General features: G+C 39.5%; 1 protein-coding gene across 9 annotated transcripts in view; it reads right to left on the minus strand.

The window, feature by feature from the left end:
- Positions 1-18,729, minus strand: part of GPC5 (glypican 5) — a 720,327-nt gene extending 701,598 nt beyond the window's left edge. For 6 of the 9 annotated variants that reach the window (XM_064504709.1, XM_064504704.1, XM_064504711.1 and 3 more), the window contains exon 1: positions 18,446-18,729. In XM_064504709.1, coding sequence (XP_064360779.1) covers positions 18,446-18,599 — 154 coding nt within the window. In that variant the 5' untranslated portion in view covers positions 18,600-18,729. The remainder of the gene's footprint in view (positions 1-18,445) is intronic. The other 3 variants (XM_064504714.1, XM_064504718.1, XM_064504715.1) reach the window with 2 other exon arrangements.
- Positions 18,730-21,485: the final 2,756 nt, after the last annotated feature.

Below are 21,485 nucleotides of genomic sequence, written 5' to 3' on the forward strand. Positions count from 1 at the left end.
ACCTCCCCATGCCTAGACCACCCCACAACTACTGGAGACTCCTCTCCTCACATATCGTTCTCCCTCCTAGGCCAAGCCCCAGCACAGGATACAGCAAAGCAGATGTAGCAACTGCAGCATCATATACGAACACTATGCCGCGAGTTAGCTGCTCTGGGTACAGGCCTTTCTCCAGATGCCAATTGCCACAGAGCAGCTAAAACTCCATGGAAAGTGGAAGAAGGAGAAGCAGCAGGAATGGACCAACTCATGGGATCCCAAGCAACAACTTGAGATGCTTGTGCTTAAGGCTAGCCACACCTAGGATTTAAAATAAAGCAGACAAAGCTGAAACTTCAACTGCAGGCAAGTCTGTTTTTCTTCACCTATAGTTGTAACTCTTTCTAAATAAATGGTACCACTTAAAAAGCTGTGTTTTTTTGTTTTTTTTTTTACCACAGTGGTGGTGATGGTTTCAGTAAACTTTAGTCCTGGAAAGAGACAGAAGATTATCCAAGGAAATGGGTCAAGAGAACAGTTAAGTGATGCATGATGGAAATCAAGAAATTCATGGATTACAGCTATGTTAACACAAACTCTTCCACAAATGAGTTTTGTTATGCTGCATGCATATAAAACATACATAATTTCATGTGCGATAACCCCTATGCAAAACATGTCTAAGTTGACATTGTTTATGGAAATAAAACAGTGCAAATTTCTGATAATCCTTTTAAAACATCTTGCTTATGATTAGATACATTTACTGTCATACTGAATACTAATTAATTTAAATATTAACTATGTTAAGTGAGAATTTTAAAATAACATACTGTGGAAATTGCAGCAACAAACTGGACTAATATACCACCCACCTGCAAACAAATTAAAGGAATGATAATAAGCCTGAAGCAATATTTACTAATCATACTAGAAAGGTCTATCTACAGGTATGACACACAGTTCACTCTCTCCAATTTCATTTTTTTATTCCCAAAGAAATTATCACACAGTGCACATCACAGTAGGAGACAAGTCAAGGTATACTCTGCATTACGCCAGCAGCAATACACCTGACAAACATCAAGAGAAAGAATGTTTATACTGATAGCAATATTCACACTATTACATTACAACAGTCTTTTTTTCTTTCTGGTTACTGAATATTATCTTCTGTTTGTAACAAAAAACAAGTCACCATTGTTGAAAAAAGTCAAACAGTTACATAATCATGTGACTGACACTCCCTGAAAATTGAGCTTCAGGAAAAATTTTATTAAGTTGCCTGGACACATTTCAATGCCATAACAATTCCAGACTTTCTATATTCTTTATTTATTCCCCAATATGTGCTCTTTAGGTTCTTTTCTAAAAAGGAAGGGTTTTATTTATGTTTGCTTATTTAGAAATGGATTCTGCATTTAAAATTCTTTTTTATTTGTGCAGATTTTCTCTATCCCAAGCTGCACATAAAGAGCACAGAGCTCAAAAAAAAAAGAGCAAGTCATGTAACCTGATTGATTAGTGTTGGTCTATTGGTCTTCTGTTGACAAACCATGCAATTTTACTGCAAAACTTTGTAGCATTTGGTTTTTCTTAAAACTCCATTTCTGCTGTTCTAGGAAAGAGTCTTCCTTCATAATAAAATAATAATAATAATAATAATAATAATAATGCTACTAAAACTCATATTTAATAATTAATATACCCATTTATTTAAGTACAGCTGGACCAGGACTTGACAATGGAAACACCCTATTAAAAGAATATTTTTGTCCAAGATGGACCCAAGAAATAAAAGCTGAAAAGTCAGGCACAAATTTATCATTTCATCAATTGACCTGATCAGAATAACATCTGGATCAAATTATGACCCCCTACGTTGCTGAAATACTTATGGCTATTAGAAATTATAGAATGCAATGTGAGTTAAATTCATGTGCGACCTTGTCCAAAGCCTGCAGATAAGGCATCTGTCTTTGTCAGGAAATATGCTTAGCACTTACTTAAGAGACTGACGCAGAAGCCAACTCAGAACAGCCTGGAGCTTGGATTTCCCTTGAAGCTGCACCAACTTTATGGGGACAAAAATGCTAAACAAGTATTTTTTTTCTAGATACACAGAAGATAACCTACTACTCCTACACTGATCTAAGAAAGGTGTCTCCATTCTCTCAGCAGTTGGGTCCTCCAGCTTATCATGAGACCTGAGATTCCTCATAATGGCTTAGACTTCCAAAATGTGCTATTTTATCAGCTGCAGGAAGCAATCACTCTCAATGTATTCTTCTCACTTCAGATTCACAAAGCAGACTGAGTAGTAACTCTGGTCTACTCATGTCATTTACCTTTCTTTCATAAATATTGATTTTTCTAGCCCTTTAAAACAATTCTCAGTAACTTTCACATTTCTTAACTTCATACTTTTGAAGTTTAATATTTATAACTATCTTTATTTCCCTTTGAAATACAGAATATTTAAAGTATGATTATGAGTCTGCCAAATTTGTCAGAAGAAATACAGCAGTTGCTTGAACAAGAATTAAACAATAAAGAAGAGGAGAAATTAATCTAAATTAATTTTACTAAGCATTGTCTACACTAGGACTTTCCTGTGTTTTTCTTCACAAGCTGAGAATATAATAACAAAAAGATGTAGCAAAACTATGTACTACCAAACTAAAGACTCATGCACTCTACTATGTTTTTCCTAACTTCTTTCTCCACAGTGATGCAGCATCAGATAGACACAATTTCCCTACTCAGATGCACTCAAAGAAAAAAATGAGTATATCCATACAGAATAAATTTTCAATGCCAAAAATACAATTAATGAATTAATGAAGCATATAAAGTTTTAACAGCAGAAAAACACTGAAGGTTCAACTACTAATTTGCAGGTGGAACATAATTAATACATTTCAAGTCTACATTTTTTAAGGCAAGACAAGCTGTTTTAGTGTAGTTGAAGTGCAAAGCATTAAGAAATCAGACGAGTAATTAAAAAAATTAAAAATTAGACATCTTTCTACTATCACCATTGAAAAGAATATAGATTTTCTAGATATTCTCCAGGGGCACATACATAGAGATCAATCACAGCCTTTACTGACTATATTTTTGAAGTAGGTCTATGCTCTTAAAAGCTAGTCTGAAATACACTCAAGTGCATCTTTTTTATAGTGTAACATAACTGCTTCTGTGGTATTCAGACTAAGTATTGCAAACACCCAGTCTTTCTTTATAACATATGCCATTGAATCTGCTGACAGAATTTGGTTTGTGAGCTGAAGAAGCAAAGTTTGTAAGTGGTCTGAGTAAGTTTGATCCAAATGGAGCACAGAAAATGGTTTTATCCTGGCTTCTCTTTTTCTGTGTTATTATCCATGACATATGTAAATGTTTTGTGGGAGTTCTTTTTTTCTTTTTTTTTTTTTTTCTGATCATACTGGGAAAATCAGCTATATGAGATTGGCAATTAGCTAAATTGCTGCAGCTATGCCTGAGGGCAAGTAGCAGCCACAAGGCAAGAAAGGCAACATAACAAAAGCCCAGCCAAGGCAGCAGCTCTCCAAAGTATGCAGTGTACTCGTTTGAAAGCTGGTAATTCATAAACTTGCCATGTTCCTGCTGCCTTTTTCTTTTCTGCTCTGAGTTGTGTGCAGAAGGGCAATCAGAGTAATCAGAGCACATCTGCGGAGAAAAGGAATTCCTCAATTTTACCCTTGTCAGTGCCACAGTTATGCGATCTCATGAAAATTTCATTCCTGATTTCTTCAGCTGTATGACTAGAGTTATCTCATGTAATTACTGCTATATGCTGTATCTGGGCCTAGGCATATCTTACCTGTGGGACGCAGCAGCACTTCCCAGGCATGGGATCCTCGGATGCCTGTTGGCCGTGTTTCAGCTCCACACTGAGGCAAGACCTGGGCACTTAGCTCTCTCCTCTGGTGCCAGTGGAGGGAAGACTGAGCCACACTGGCCAAAAGGGCACTGTGGTAGACCACTCACCAGTGGGTGACCTGGAGAACAGGACTACAGCATCTTGCCATGCAAGTTTCATATAGCCTCCTTATCTCCCCTCTCTCCATGTATTACTTGAGGAATTTTACACACTTTGGTTTAGTTATTATTGTTGCGAAGATTAATTTCCTGATGTTAAAAGGGATGAGTGCTATAGTTCATTAGCTTCCAGCACTGATTAAAGTCAGTAACAATTAAATATACACAGAGATATGCTTTTCCCCCTTCCCTAACCTGTTAACATCCCCTAAATGTTAAAGAGTATATCCTCTTGTTTGGCTTTAGGGTCCAGATTTCCTAACAGAACTAATTCTAATTCTCTTTAACCTTCATTTGAAATAACATTACTTTTATCAAAGCAACGTCATTACTTTTAACTCAGTTCTATTCTTGGTGCAGAATAAAATGAGAAATAAAAAATGACATATTTTCCTGACACTATCGTCAGTTATAATATAAACCAATCTATTTTACTAGCAACATAAAGAAAAGCATTCACATTTTGCAGGGCAGAATCAGAGTTGTTAACTTTTAGAGGTTTTTTTTCTTTTAATTAAACCATACAAATTAGTTGAAACTAAGGTTTTCTCAAATCTCACATAAAAGAGAACAAGCAGTGCAGAAATCAGGCAATATGTGATGTGCTCTCATTTAAGTTATTGTATTTTAAAATTATTTAAAACTGATTTCATTTATTCTTATTCCTACAATCTGTTTATTAATTTCAAAATGCAATAAACCATTCACTTCTTCTTAAGTCCTCTTAGACATTTCATTTTTGATAACCACAATCTACAGATACTTGCTTTTTGCAGCCACTTAGAAATAAAATAAATTCTGTGGCTGCTCTTTCATGAACTCTAAGTGGTACAGTTAATTTTAGCAAATCACTGTATTTTAAGATCATCAAAAAAAAGTGAGTGGCAATTAGAACTTTTTTCTAAGAGAAGACCAGAAGTTTTTTTAAATGAAGATACTGTTCCTTTTTCTGCTTCTCAGACTTCATTATTCCCTCTTATTTTTATACCAAATGCTGTATCAATGTAATTTTACAACACTGTGGCATATTAGTCTGTTTTTCTTTCAGTATTTCTCATCCTCTTAATAAGGGATAGTGATCACTTGCTGTAGCATTGTAGTGGCCTTTCAGCCCTTCCTCCACACTAATTCCATATTACTAACATTTCCATATATAACTACTTCAAAGTGCTTATTGGGTTTAATTTTTTTTCTTGTAAATTTACTTGTTTCCTTTCACAATTCCTCCATGGAATAAATTCTTTTACATGGCTTTTGTAAATAACTGGTATATAAGAAGATTAAGGATAGCTGCCTCCTTTAACTTCAGGTTTTTGTAATGAGAAATATGGAGCTTTGTTAGTGATGCCTTTTACAATAATTTTCTGAATTTACATAAGTTATAAAAAAAAATCTATATAAATGTGACAAAATTGATTAGCTATAAATACTTTATTTAGCAAACTGTGATGATGGCAAAATGCATGAGGTATGTCAATGCTTCTAACAGGGAGTGACCTGTGGCTTGAAAGCCAAATGACACATATTAAGCTCACATCCACACTGCTTGGGGTTTGTTCCCCTTTTAGCAGGTTTGCCTTGAAGAAAGTTAGTTGGAGATGCTTAAAACAGGTAGCAATTAAGTAATTAAGCTGTGTGAACAATCAGCAGTCCAGTGCCACTTGTTGGCCATTTTCTATTTAGCACTATCTCTGCTGAAGAGTTCACAAACTTCCCAATATCATATATAGCAGTTCAGGTGTTAGGAACCCTGTTAGGAACAAAGATTCAAGCTGTGATTAATACTCTTACCCATCACAAGCAAAAACACAAATCTGCAAATCAGTATCGGACCTACTTCTTGAAAACAAAAAAATACCAAAATTAAGTTGCCACCACTGACTACAAGGATAAACAAGTTTTATCCTATATGGCTGGCAGACAAAACTTCTGAACCAGTTATGGCAAGAGGGTAGCTGTCATAGGGATTTCTGATACCATTTCAAGAATGGGGAATATTTAATTTATTATAATTTATTTGACCTTGAAATAAAATTTAAGTTAGGACCAATAGCTAGGTTACATTCCATAATGAAACATCCAGATGATCCAAACTTTGTTCAAAGAATCTATCACACTATAACAGCATAAAACTCTCTCTGGCCAGTCAATAAGTATTTATTCTCAATAAAAGAAGAAAGCCTTTCAACTCAAAAATAACTTTTCCTTACTAGACTCCTGACATGGATGTTTTGGTGGAAACTTTCTTCTACAGTGATTAAGAAACAGCATTACACTGCAACAGTTCCAGTAGTTAGCATATTCGATCTCAGTTAAGAAGCACACATTTTTTAAATAAAGTTCCTTCTATTTGGTCATGATGTCGTATCTGAGCACCTGGGTTTGAAACACGCTAGAAAAATTTTGTATTGCCCACGTAGAGAATGACAGTTCTGACGCTGCAATGAAACGTACTCAAGATTTAAAGACAGAAAACACTCTAGGTCTACCGACAAGCAACTGTGACTCTCCAAGCACAGCTGTGGTATTTACATGTTTCTCCTCAGCAGCTTGGACAAGTTAGGAATATGCATCTCATACTAAATGAAACTCAAGACTCAGTGATCTAGCACTGATGGATAATGGCAAAGTGATTTCCCAAAATATCTTTACACCCAATTTTGAGAAACTAAATACCGTGACATGAATGTTTGGCACTTGACACTGAATCTGTATAGCTAAACAAATCAGACCAGGGAATAGGCGATTCCATGATTATCCGTACAGCTTCACTCTTGGCATGCTTTGCGCATGGCTTTGACCCATGCACAGATAACAACAGTCAGCTCAAAAGTGCTGGCCCTGGGCAGTATGGACCAGTTTGTGTCATTTAGCCTCAGAGCCAGGATCAATGCCTGGTCATCTCTTATTTAAGAGTAGATCCCCATTTATCTATCTGGTAGAGCACCCTGACAGCAAGGGAGGGGAACGAGCTCCAGCATGGCACATTTCAGAGCAGCTGGGCCGGCACTGAGCATCAGCACCAAAGGAAAGCGGGGGGCAAGAGTGGCCCAAAACTCCCTTTTGTGGGGACAACAGCGCCCTTCTGCTGACCAGCTGTCGGGCCATGGGAGGTCACAGGGAGCCCAGGTCCAGGGGGCTACAGAAAGACGGCATGGCTCACCTGGCCGTTGGACACTTCCCCGTGATGCTCACACACGAGCACTACAGCCTCTGCCAGGGAGGGCCGGAGCACATCCACAGCGACTGCCAAGCAGCAGGGGCAACACAAGGACATGAGAGAAGGGGGCTGTACTAGACCAGCAGGAGGCCCCAATGCAGAAGGCACCGCCATCCCAGCAGGTCTGCGGCTGCTGGCCCTGTGGCCTCCATGCCCTGTCTGGGCAGTGCCATCTTCCCACGGGGCACCAGAAGCAGCCCGTCCCCCACAACGCCCCGCAGGTGAGCCCATCCCCGGTGTGAGTCCATGAGCCCATGTGCAAGAACAGTCCATAGTCCATTATGTTAGCTGGTTAAGGACTATTCAGTATAAAAGAAGTAACAAATAACAAGGAAAATGATAAATTAAACACAAACAGACATAACCTAACAGGCAAGTGATAAAAGACAGTAATGAGGACCAGAACTTTTCGGCCTCTGACTGACGAGCTATTAAGGAACGACACAAGCAAAGCCTTGGAGAGGGTCAACCTGAACTTTGTAACTGATAATGAGGGGGGAAACAAGACTAACACGAGCAGTATGGGATACTTGAAGGGGCTTGCGGGACTGCGTGAAACTTATTGTTGGATATCAGAAGGGGCTTGTGGCCCTTATGTAAAACTTATTAGGAAATGTTTAGAGAAAGAGCTAAAGGCAGAGACAGGGAGGGACTGGGGTGGATCAGGGAGGAATAAGCATGGGAAAATAGAGAGAACAGGAGATAAAAGGGAGGTAACATGTAAGACATGTAAAGAGGGCTGTCTGACCAAACCCTGTGCCTGATCACCACAGTCTATCCTATCTTCTTATTAGATCTTTTTTTCTTCAATTTTTCTTGTGTGTAATCTCACTCTCTTTTCTATTTGTGTGTGCTGCAACTGGAGAAAGAGCCATGGGTCATGAGGCCCATGTGTCTGTGTGCGAGCAACCGGAGAGATCAGGGTGTATGTATTAAGTGTGAGAGACTGAGACAGCAGCAACTGGAAAAACCTTGGTGTGTTTATATTTTCCTGGTGAATTTAATCCTCTGTGTATGTGTAATTCACTAGCAAACTTGAAGCTGGACTAGCCAGCAAGTAGCAGGAGACCTGCATCTGGAAAGACTCAAGGTCTGAGCCAGTGATGGGTGAGGGGCCAAGGGTCTGAGTGTGGAAATCAGGCAGACTGAGAGTTTATGCTAATATTCAAGTGATCTGCAACTGGGGGGATGTTTGTGAGATGAATGTGTGAGAGCACGCATCTGTTTGCTGGCGAACATCAAGCTGGACTAGCCAGCAAGTAGGAAGAGACCAGCACGCTGGGTAAGGGGACCAGACAAGGATATTAGACAAACTGGGAGGTCGTGTTGATATTTGACAGATCTGTGAATGTACTTGTGAATCTTCACAGTGAGGGATTTTGTGTCTTCACTAGTGAACTTTAACCCTGATCAGCCAGAGAGGAAAAACTAGACTGGGCTATCTGTACCTATGTTCTAAGTGGGTTCTGGTAGTGATGTATGTGGGTGCTGCTAACAGCAGCACTCAGTCTGTGGCAGTCTGTGCATCCAGCCATATTAATGTCCTCTGTATGCATATATGTGTGTGTGCCTCTGGGATACATGATTATGCTTGTTACTGGCTGAACCTGCAAATGGGAACAGCATCAACTGCATCCATCAGCCTGGGACAGCCAGACCTCTGGCATCTGAGAGTGCACCCAGCTGGGCTTCAGAAGCTGTGAAGGAAGAGTCCCCAGGTGCTGGAGTCCACCAGATTTGGCAACTCTCCTAACTTCCTTAACACTGGGAAACAAACAGGAGGAGCTGGAGGTCTGCATGTGCACACAGAACTGTGACACTGTTGGAATACCTGAGACATGGGGGGACAGCTAGAGTGACTCGAGTGCTCTGATGGACTCACATAGACTCATCAGGAAAGACAGGCAGGAAAAAATAGGGATTGCCCTTTAAAGATACAGAGCAGACAATAAGCCAGTTAAGAGCTTGTAGTGGCCCAAGATCAGAGGAGAGACCACTGAGGGTGACAGCATGGTGGCAAATTGTTACATGATGAGGTCAGGATGAGGAAGTGGATGGGGTCTTCTTTAAGCAAGGCCCTGGTTTTTATGGGAGATTTTAATCCCCATGACAGTTGGCGGGGGAATGCAAGCAATCCAGGAGGTTTCTTGAAAGTATCACAGATGGTAAATGTGCCAAGTAGGTATGGTGCTCTTCTGGATTGATATTGACAGAGAAAGAAGACCTAGTCATGGAGGCTGTAATGAATACCAGCATTGGGTGTACTGACCATGAAACAGTGGAGATCAAATTCCCAAGGGGAACAAAGAGGGATCGTAGCAGAGTACAGATCCTGGTCTTCATACAAGCAAAATTCCACTTATTCTGGGAACTGGCAGACAGGATCATCTGGGAGGCAGCTTTGAAGGATAAGGTTGCTCAGGAGAGCTGGCAAGTCTTTAAAGACAATTCCTCATCCAAGCAGTCAGATCCTGATGCTCCAATGAGTACACTTCTCAATAGACAGCCTTTAATAAACTGGGAAATCATGACTGAGCTTCAGTGCAAAAAGAATGTATAGGGGAAGCAGAGGCATGGGCAGGTTACAAGGTAGAATACAGAAACGTTGCCCAAGCATGCAGGAATGATGTTAGCAAAGGCAAAGCTCAACTGGAGTCGAAACTGACAAGAGACATCAAGGACAAGAAGAGTTTGTACATTCGCAGTGAACAGTGAAAGAATAAAAAAGGGAATAGTGGGTTTGCTGCTGAAAGCAGCGAGTGATTTAGTGACCATGGATGCAGATAAGGCTGAGGCATTCAATCTCTTTGTTGCCTTGGTCTTCGCCAACAAGGTCTACTAGGCCTCCATGCTCAGAGATGGGTTAAGTAGGGAGAGGAGCCAGCAATAGCGGAATAGGATTGAGTCTGGGATTTCTTGAAGAATCGACAAAAAACAGCTCATGGAACCAGCTGGGATGAATCTGAGGGTGCTGAGAGAGCTGACTGAAGTCATTGCAAGGCCATTATTATCTTTGAAAGGCTGTGGACACAGGGGAGGTCCCCAATGAAGTAAATGTTGCACCTATCTTCAAAAGGGCAAAGAGGATGTTTGAGGGAATTACAGACCAGTCAGTCTTGCTCTGGTGCCTGTACAGCAGGTCTGCTAGACTTTTATATGGCCAGTTATTCAGCTAGGTTTGGAAATCTTGCCTTATACAACACAGCATAGTTTTTCTACTCCATGCTAGTCCACACGATAGAGTGGATGAGTACTAAATTCCTCAACAAAACTTTATTTCAGAATCTGGATCCTAAATCATTTCAGAAATAGCTCTGACAAGGCCAGAAAAGGAAACTCACAACTAGATACTAGATGCCTTTTTTCATGTCACTATAATTTTACTATTTTCCGAGGAGTGACTCATTAGAAAGCCAATACTGTCCATTACAGCAGTCTCTCCAGTATAACTGTTCAATATTCAGACTTCGGCATAGTATATGTATACTATGTATATTGTATACCGGCCCGAATGTCATCAGGGGATTTGGAACTATTCCCAGTGAAAAATACAGTTGTCTTTTTTTTTCCTCCTCCAAAGTACTTAAAATATTTTTTAAAAATCCACTATTGCATATCTTTAAAAGATATGACAGGTTATGTGAATTGTATTTTTCAGGATACCACTCACTGTTATTCAGTCCTGTATGTGATCTGCCTTACTCTCCAAATCTTGGCAGGTAATAACTACATCTAAATGACCTCTCTCTGCTTGGAACTGAAAATACAAAGAGAGAGAGAAAACTCAACAAAGCTATTATCAGGTTGCCTTGAACTCAAACAACATTAAGTGTTGCATATAGCACTGTTTTAGTCAATAGCATTATTGTATAATACATCATAATTTTGAGATCAGAAGTGTATAACTGAGCTGTCAAACCAAGCCAGAATTAGAATTTGCACTATTCCTGGTTCTGCTACTGACCTGATATGCAGCTCTTGTACATGTAAACAGTAGCCTGATTTTTCAGAAGCAATGACTACCCACAGTTTTCATTCATTTCCTTTTTCCTATGAGGTTCAGGAAAAAAATCTTGCACAATGGATTTTTGTGCCTCTTTGCGTCCTATTTTTCCAATTTGTAAAGTACCCACCTCACAAGTATTATTTGTTAATAACTAAAATGTAATGTACAGAGCATCTGCTCACATGCAGTTGTGTGTGCACATGCAAAATACTTATTCAGTATTAAATTTCAATAACCCAAAGATTAATTGTATTATCCAAACTGTGCTTAATATTTTAAACAGATGTTAGGCTCTAGTCAGCTTTCAAAGCCTTAGCCACTTTCCCTCTGGTAAAGCAGGAGCTAATCAAAAATTTTATGTAAACTTGTTACAGGCTCTTGCATAGTGTCAAGAAAGTATTTAGACTTTCAGCAAAACTCTAAAATAATAGCAAATATTTGTTTATGGTTTCAGCTGACTCTTCAATATTCTCTTATTCCTTTTTTTTTTTTTTTTTAGGTAGCATCTTTTTAACATGGATATCATTCCCAATCCTATGAGAACACTGTTTTTACTTTAAGACTGCTAATCACGTACATATAAAGTACATTTTATTGACCTACTTCTGTTCCAGCTCATTAAATACAGCTGCTTTCAATGGTCGGGGAAAAGTAACTGAATGCAACATGTAAAAGAACCCAACTGACTAAAAATGGAGTGGTTGCTCAAAATCCACAGCAGGGCTTTGCACTTGTTCCTCTATAGTGCTGCAGAACAAGCAGCAGTTTATGGACAATGTTTTAGAAGAGCATATGTGCAACAGGTCATTCCATTTCTGTACAACTAACATTAAAAAAAACAAACTTATTTTCAGTGTTTTCACATCTCAAAATCTTCCTACTCTCCACAAGAATAAATTTTGTCAATAGCCAATTATATTGAAATATTGTGGGAAAACATTTTCAGCTCCAGGAGGAACATTGGCTCTTTTCAGTACCGAGTTCTGAAGGCTTTGCACTGCAACTTTTTTTTTTCTTTTTTTTACAAGAACACAAGAAAAAACTGAAACGACTTGGCCTGCAATAAATACATACTAACATATGCAGCTGTAGCCTAGGAAAAGTTCTGCAATGGAAAACCATCTAGATGGTTGTAGAAGAAGAGTTCAGCAAGAATAAAATGTAATTATTCTGAGGTATAGGCTTAGTTAATTGCAGAAAATCTGGAACCGATTCCAGACTTTTCATTCATGGTCTAAGTCCTACAAGCCTGTACTTCCAATAACTCTAGATAAACAAGTGCTGACAGGATGAGGACATTAGCTGACAGGAAGAGAAAATATCAGTCACTATTAGACAAATAGTTTTATGAGATCAAATCCAGAATCTGAAAAATCCCTAAACAGACCTAGGATTGTTAAGATGCCTAGCCTTTTAAAACCCAGCACTGAAATGCCACAGGTCCTGGAAGCAATTGTTCAAACCAGTTGTTTATTGCAGAATGGATTTGCAAGCTGTATCAGATATGAGTCCTTCTCAAGCTTTCCCTTTAATACCTATTTCTTAACTCACCTTTGTTACAAGCTGTCACTCCAGACTTATGATTAATCACCATAAAAAAGACTGCTGTGTCTGCACTGCTAAATAAAAGATAGGTAGGGCTCAAACTCAAGTACTTGACCCTGACTGTCCACACTGTTACTTCTTTCTGATGCTCTGTTTAGATGGCTCCACGGTTTCTCTCAATACAGTACCCAGCTGCACTCCTGGAGATGGTACATTTCAGGCACTGCTTTCAAAAGACACCATACACAAGACTACATTAGGTTTGGCTCCTTCCTAATGTCATCCAATACTCCCCTCCTACTCACAGGCACCCTAACAGGGTATAGACCTCTACATGCCCTCACGCCACACCTCAAGGCCCACAAAACATGCTTTCACCTTACACTGTAAAGCCACCACACTGGCCATCTGCAAAACAGCCCCCCTGACTGCTTGAAACGAGTTGGAGAAGGAAACAAACAAAAAAAAAAGAGGTGTGCCATAGCATTACAAGAACATCACAGATGCTCTTGATCTACTGCTCTAGATCCACTGATCTGGAGGAGACTAAGGGGCAAAACCCAGGTAGTGTGGACACATTCCGTTCTACTGGATACTAGCCTTAAGCAATGTAGACATAAGTCAATCTATTCCATGCAGCACAAGAACTAGGGATTCGACCCCTATCCTTACTGAGCAGTATGGACATAGCCCTATAAGGGCATCCTAGCTTGGTCAGGTCCTAAAGCTACTGGGCACTACTGACTTCCTAGAAGATCTGGAAGGCTTGTTGGCAGATATGGAGAAGTTGCTACACAGCTAATCACACTATTTTTTTCTCTTTTTTTTAAATACTAAAATATTTTAAGAATTGTTTCTTCCACTCTGTTTCATGAATCCAGAAGTGAAATTCTCCTTGTATTCAGGAACCAAAATATACACACACAAACACACATATATAATATGAACGAGGTAGTAGGCAACAATCCTTACAAAACAGATGTGATAAAACGAACATCAATAAGTGATACAACAGAGCAACTCACCTCCTACCTCTGGTTAAATCTTTTTCTGGAGATTTGATTCTTATATGAGTTCTGCATTCTTACCTTACCTGAATTACCTGATTTGACTTGAAATTAAAAATAAATAAATTTAAAAAATCAGAATTCAAATCAGTTTACAAATTCAAATTGAAATCTAAGGAAGAGTTTGGAGTTGCATTAATCTGGCAAGGATTCTAAATTAATTTCTATTGTTTAACCTAAATTAGCAACAATATTTTAACTTGAATTAGCAAAAGAGTATTACACACCAACTTCTTAAGAGGTTATCTCATCCTTCAAGTACAGATTTTTGTCTCATTTATCCGATTTCACAGGCATAACAGTTCTCTATCCAAAAAGGCTTTGCAATAAAGTTTATACTCATCACAGAGTCTTCACATTTCTTACTACGCTTGTTCTTAGGACTGCATAAATGACCTCCCAAAGGTTGCTGAAAATAAGCCAAGACAACAATTCCTGAAAAAAAATCTGCTGAACTTTGACAAGTATCTCCAGCACTTAATCTTCTTTTTGATCAGGAACTGATGGATTCCACAAGTCCAGGAAATGTGACATTTCTCAACAAACCATGCAATTCAGCTTTTTGGTGTAAACAAAAGCCTGACAATTTTTTCACTGGTGTATCTACTGGGAGCTCTTCCTCAACAAGGTGAGGTGACAAGTTTATAATTCATCCCACTCCACTGTTCCATGGAGTCCAAGAGAAGAAAATCAGAGAAGAAATCTTATTTGCAATAGAGCTGAGACACGAGCTTCCCTTTTAATTTGTCTGAAAAAATAAGCTACTAAAATCAGCTAAAAGTTCTAATTTTATGAGCCTATTCGAGGCAAAAGGGTGGAAATCTTGAAATGGCTTAGAGGAATATAGCCCAAGAAGTAAGTGTTTTGTGGAAAAAAGTATTAAAAAAAAACCAAACAGTATTTTTAAAGTCAGACAGTACTATATCACTGCTTTTTTAGTTTTGAGATCTTTTTATATTTAATTTTGTGCTGTATACATTTCTAGGTCCTTCATTACAATGACAAGGGTCTTTTAGGAATTTATCATTACTGAGTTTCCTGTAGAATCCCACCACCAAGAAAATTAGGCATAATCCTAAAATCTTCTGGCACAGAACCAGACGGGGGAAAAAAAAAAAAGTGTTCTGACAATGATCATTTAAAATCACGATGTAAGTTACAAATATTTCAACATAATGTGATGGCTGAACACAGGCACATACTACAATTAACAAATCATCATTACAAAAGATTGAGCACACTTGGTCAAGATTTGCATTATTTGTGGGTTTTTTTCTCTACAGAAGCAATAAAAATCTTATTTTTGTAAATCAAAGAGACGGAAATTTATCTACTGCAAATTCCAATACCACAATATCCTGTGTTACGTGAATGATAATTTAATACAAACTCAAATGTGTGGTTCCAGTAACCCTCAGGACTGTCTTTTCCTTGAGCATGTATTTTTGTATACAGATATTTTTGTTCCTTTACAGACACAGGAATTCTATACAATGGCTGCAAAACTAATAATTAAAATATAATACATAGTTTTTCAAGATAGCATATATTCAAAATATGGACAAGTAGCAGTCCCTGAATAGAACAGAATTACAATTTGCATGATTTGTAGATATAATGCTGCTTAGTTTTTATTACCACTAAAAAGAGAGGGAAAAAATACAAAAGAATCCTACAGTCTTTCATTTGAATGTGCACAATGAAAAGAACAAAATAAGCCAACTTCCTCCCTGTAATTTTATTGACTATAGAGGCAGCCTTCCACTGCACAGAAATCCAAACTACTATTCCCGTCCTCTTTCCCCTCCACATGACAGCTGTGATTCTGTAATTCAGCTCAAGACATTTAAATGAAAGTGTCCATACACAAGGTAGGTCTCTTAGCTCCCACTACAATAAATGAAATGAAGGTAATACAGTAGTGGTGAAAGAGGGGCTCAGCCCACTCTGAAGTTGACACTTGATGTTCAATCAGCTGAATAGCTTCTAGGCATCCCCATCTGTACTGATCACTCAGTTCAATTGCCCACACTGAGCGTCCAAGATGCCAAGATCTCCTGCCTGGTATCCTGCTGCCACTCCAGAAAGATGCAGGTCTCCCTGAGGCCTGGCATTGTACCTGCCAGCCCCAGTCAGATATCCCAGAGACTCTAGGAAATCTCAAATTATGCCAGACTCTGATATTTAGGCAACTGAATTAAGCCCTATAAAGGCAGCTTTGACACCCATTTAACATGTAGACACCTATATGAAGTGTTTGTTTTTATATATATAAAACATATATATATATATATATATACACACACACACACACACACACACACACTTCTAGATGTCATCAGAAAAGGTTTTAAAACATTTTCCACTTCTTGCCTCAAAAGAAGGCTTAATATAGAAGTTCAATAGGAAAAGAGTGAAGGTGACATTTCTTTCCTCTTCATATTATGTTTCCAGCCTATGAGTATCTTTAATCACACCTGAATCTTCTAAAATATTCATTTAAACCCCATTTTCTTGTCATCTCCAATTCTGAAGAGATTTTACTGTTCGCAATTATTTCTTTCATGTACCTCTGAGAGCAAAGATACTCAAAGTGAAAACTTTGGCACGCCGTACCCAGCCCATCGCAGGCTGCTGATTTCTGGCCTGCCCACAGCAAGGCAGTTCCTAGGAAGAGTGAAGACCATTCAGCTGTAACACACACCTCCTGCTGACCCCTGTTTGTGGGGGCAGCAGCAGAGAAAGGAATTCTTTTATTATCCTTATAACTTGAAACCAACTTGGGCTTCAGGAACAGGAAATACAGAAAAGTCAAAAGAAGAAAATCAGAGTGGTGTTATAAAAACATTATAGGTGAAGGGGGGAAATCAGCAGTGGAGAAGAAGAAACACCTACATCAAAACACTAGCTGTTTCCTCTTGAAGCAGTATGTTTCCTCCCCTCCTCATTACACAAGTGACTGTATGGTGTCACAGTAAATTCCAATAGCAAAGAAAGTTCCACTTGGTGGTAGAATGAGAAGAGCATAGCTACAACTGATGTGCTCTCATTCCAAATGATGTTATTCACACAAATAATCAACACCAAAAATTGAAGCTACTGACAAGGCTTTGACCTAGATCTAAATTTGCAGACAAAATAAATTTCCATAGTACCCTATTTAATCAGGCCTTCAAAGTATCATGTTTGTTTTCTTTTTATTAAAGATTATAATAAAATCTTTAGGTAAGGACAATATATAATGAATGCCATTAAATGTACTGTTAACCTAAATATAGTACTTTAATTTTAAACATAACAGCTATCATAAACTTAGCACACTTAATATTACAGTACACAATTTACAAATCAGTTTCACTAAAATGTTAAATTTTGAAGCATTAATTTAGGAAAAAACACAGTCTGTCTTACCTCAACTTCTGGAGTTTAAAAAAAAATACACAGATCTTAAAAAAGAAAAGAGGCAATTGATATTTTAAACTGGGTCTCTAACCATGGAAATATTGGGATACACTGCATTTTAATTTTGGGAGTAGCACCACTGAAATCAACTGCAGTACTCACGAGACTGAAAACAAAAAAGGATGCATCATTTACATATGTGATTTACCACATCATTTGATATCCACTTAAGAAAAAGTTTCATTGTTAATATAAACCCTGGATGAACTCAGAATTACAGAAATCCCATTAATGAAGACATTACTTCCCTGGGAGTTTTATTTAATTACAGATATAGGCAGACACCCATTACGGAAAACGTGCACATCTTCCATTTGCACTGGTGTAAATCATTTTCATTTCATACAAGAGTAATTCCACCCGTCCAAGACACAGTTCCGTGAGTTTCCCCTTTTATCTACATCCAGGGTTTGCACTGGCACCAATATATCTACATCTGTTCACTGACAGCTGAAACTAGGATGAACTCCCAGTTCAAGCTGCTGCCTTCCATCTATTTCAAGAGCAGCACGGCACAGAAGAAGGTGCGAGGGGCAAGAGTTGAACTCTAATCTTTTGCTGAGGCTATTCCCCACGGAGAGTATCTTCTCTCCTGAGGAAGGGGCCAGAACTTAACTGCCCCCCCCGCACCCGGACAACTAGTCCACAAATCCCCGAAGCAACTACTGTGCGTTTTTCTATACGCTCCCCTTCCAAAACAACCGCGCACAGTATTAAGAGGGAAGGAGGAGGGGGAAAAAAAAGAAAAAAAAGTTCATATTAGCTGTCCAGCGAAGTTGCAGCTGGACTAAGCGGACACACACGAGAAACCCTCGTCTCCCCGGCCCCGGCTTGGTGAAGCACAACCGGCGAGGCGAGCGCGCCCTGCCCAGGCAGCAGATGGGGAGCGAGCGGGGCCGGCGCGCCTCGGGTGGCTGCCCCGTCCCGTCCCGTCCCCGGGGGGGGGGGGGGGGGGGGGGGGGGGGGGGGCGCCCTCCTCCGCCTGCTCCCTGCGCCCCGCTCTGCCCACGGGAAGCGACGCAGCCTCCGCGCCGGCGGAGACACGCACGCTCCACCGCCCGCCGGCGGAAGGACGCCCGGCGGAGCGCGGCCCGCCCTTACCTGCCCGCGGAGTCTGCGGGAAGCCCCTGACGGGGCCGAGCTGCCGCAGCTGGAAAACTTTCCGGGCATCCTCGCAGCTCCGCAGCTCCCCGGCCCCCGCCGCCGCCAGCAGCAGCAGCACCAGGGCGCCGAGGCAGAGGCTCCTCGTCCCCATGGCCCGCCGGCAGCGCCCGCCGCCCGCTGCCGCAGGGATCGCGGCCGAGCCGCCGCCGAGCCGCCTCCGGGGCCGCGCCCGCCGCCGCCGCCGCGGGGGGGCTGCGAGCGCCGCCCGCCGCCGCCGCCCGCTCTCCGGGAGGAGAGGGCACCTCCCCTCCACGCCGCCAAAAAGGAAAAGAAAAAAAAAAAAAAACAACAACACGCAGGAAACAAACCTTTAAGTAATAAACTACTAGGTAAGGAATAATCTCAAATCAGCATGAAAAGACTTGAAATAATTCGGGGTACTCTGAGAAGACTGTTCACAACAGGCTTAAAAACTGGCAGTAACGTCCACAGTTGGATTTGGTGGGTTTGACTTCAAATGCCAATCTTTTGCTTGCCTTGCTTTTGCTTGGTCTCCAAAAACCCAGATAACAAGTTACCTTCACAAATTTTCCGTTTTCATACCGAAAAGTGACAAAGGGCTGGCTTGCAAAACGCTGATTCGTAGAAACCAAAGTCCAGTTGCGTCTGTCAGGACAGCCATGGTGGCAACGTGGATTCACTATGTTATCTTTTATATAGCCTCCTTGACACCAGAGTTAAAAATCCCCTCTGTGCACAAATTTAAATGGCACACCCTAACCCCTACAGTTGGAAATTCTGCAAAGCAGGTTTTGAATATGTTGGTATGTGGTCGTTCAGCAATTCACAGTATTAGTCTAGCCCAGCTTGCACTTAAAAATCCACTTTTATCTATGGCAGCAATTTCAACACAAGACTGTGAAAATAGTTCTAAGAAGTGTGAATTATTCTATGCAGCCATTTGAATAAGGGTAACAAACTGACAAGTCAGTTATTAAAACCTGCATTAGAAATCAACTATTTTACTGCTGAGCAAAGCAGTAAAGGAATGGCATTATATTAGTATCACCCAGTCTACTGAGTGACAACTCAATTTGCAACAAGTGCTGTGTTTCTGGTTCTCTCACTTCTCTGTATTTCCTTTTTGGAATCATCTGTACTCCACAATTTGGCAATTTCCTTCTGTCAGCAAGTTCCAACATACGTTATTTGAAATGTCCTTCAAACGAAGTATGTTTTCTACTGTTGTTACACTACTGGTAAACAAAATCATGAAATTTATATAAAAGAGTGAACACAGATGGCACATTCAAATCTTTTCTGATAAAGCAAACTAAAGCAAAAAGGATCTTAGGCCTTTCATGAGGAAACAGAGGAGGAAAAGGGGGTACAAAGTCCCATTGCAAATAAAAATATATTAGTTCAAAAAACTAGTATTGGAAATAATTAAAAATACAATGCCTTGTCTGGAAATTGTTAATAGACAGCAAACTCCTTGTCAGTTTGTGAAACACTCATTCTTAACTAGTAAAAAATATCACTGGGGAAATTATACCAATATGTGAGCCAGAAATGTAAGATCTTATTCAGCAACTTGAAGATGGCACAGAAGTTTTGGGAATCATGAAATACTAACTTCAAGCAATAAAAGTACAAGACACATGCGGCACTCACAGTAAACATATGAAAAAATAAATTATTAGATGACAGGGAAAAACTCTAATGAACTGTGGGAATGCAAAAAATATATTCCTACTTAAAAAAAAGCAAGTTCCTGTTTATCTGACAACCATACAGAAGTTTGCAAACAGAACATTACCTTGAAAAAATTCTAGAGTTCCAAGGCTTTAAGTTCAATCAAAACTTCATCCATCTTCTACTAGTAACAATTCAGAGAAATCTCTACTCTCCAACTCTACAGGTCAAGGGAAAACTGGAAGTTTTTTAGTGAACCATTAAATGTACATACTTTAACTAACTCTTTCAAGATGAAGATTCTGATAAAAAAATTGTAACTTTAGCTTAGGAACTGGGATGGGAAAATTACTAACTTCGGCTTAATTAACAGACTGAATTTAATTTTCTTTCAGGTTTTATGCTTTGAAGCTTCCCTGATGTCAGTGTAAAAGAAAGTATATTCTAGCTCCCAAGTTTTCCAAATCAGGAGTATTCTGGAGAAGCTTTCTGCATATTTGCAGCTATATGCAGGAAAAAAGGGAAATTTCTCTTATTTTAAGGTAGAAAATATAGATGAACTCTGTGAGAGAAAACATTAACATTGCCAACAGAGGTGCCTTTTGTCTTGACCTGTCTCTGGTGTCCTCTTATGGATGTCTAGCTGTCAGTTCAAGATGACTTAAGAATACCACATCCACAGATTTTCCCTTTGCCTTTTTTTCAAATCAGCATGGACAATACTACTATAGTACCTGAAACTCTGGCCTAATGCCAGAACAGTTTCCACCTTCAACTGATCTCTCTTCTAAATCACATCAAGCTAAAATAAAACTTTACTATTTTTGACATGTATCACTAAGTTTTCTGCTAATCTACATAGCTAAAGTTCTCCTTCAGACTATCATCTTATTTGCAACTACTGAAGATCCTTTATTTAACTGGATAAACATGGTCTTCACTGTCCAAATCCCTGTAGAGAGATGCTACAAAAATCATTTTTGTGGCCACTTTGACCAAATCCACTCCCCACCCCCACTTCATTCTTGGCCATGTCAAACACAAGTCACTTCGCTTCAGTTGCCAGTCCTTTTACAGTTTCCATCTCATTCAGGATGAAAATGAGTTTCTACTTCCAGTGGACTGCAGCACCTCCTTCCATCACCAGCTTCTGTAATTACCAAATACTTCCATGCCATCTCCTATTTTCTTTCTTGTGCCTGAAAGTAGTTCCTTGTGAACATCCATCAAGCTGCCTCACTCTTTTAAGTCATTCTTTAAAGCACTTTATTGTGACACTTTTTTTTAATCTATCACAGCAATTAAGTAATTTTTTCATTAGGACCACAGACTGCTATGCTGG

The sequence above is a fragment of the Dromaius novaehollandiae genome, chromosome 1 (assembly GCF_036370855.1).
Source record: "Dromaius novaehollandiae isolate bDroNov1 chromosome 1, bDroNov1.hap1, whole genome shotgun sequence".
NCBI classification, from domain to species: Eukaryota; Metazoa; Chordata; class Aves; order Casuariiformes; family Dromaiidae; genus Dromaius; species Dromaius novaehollandiae.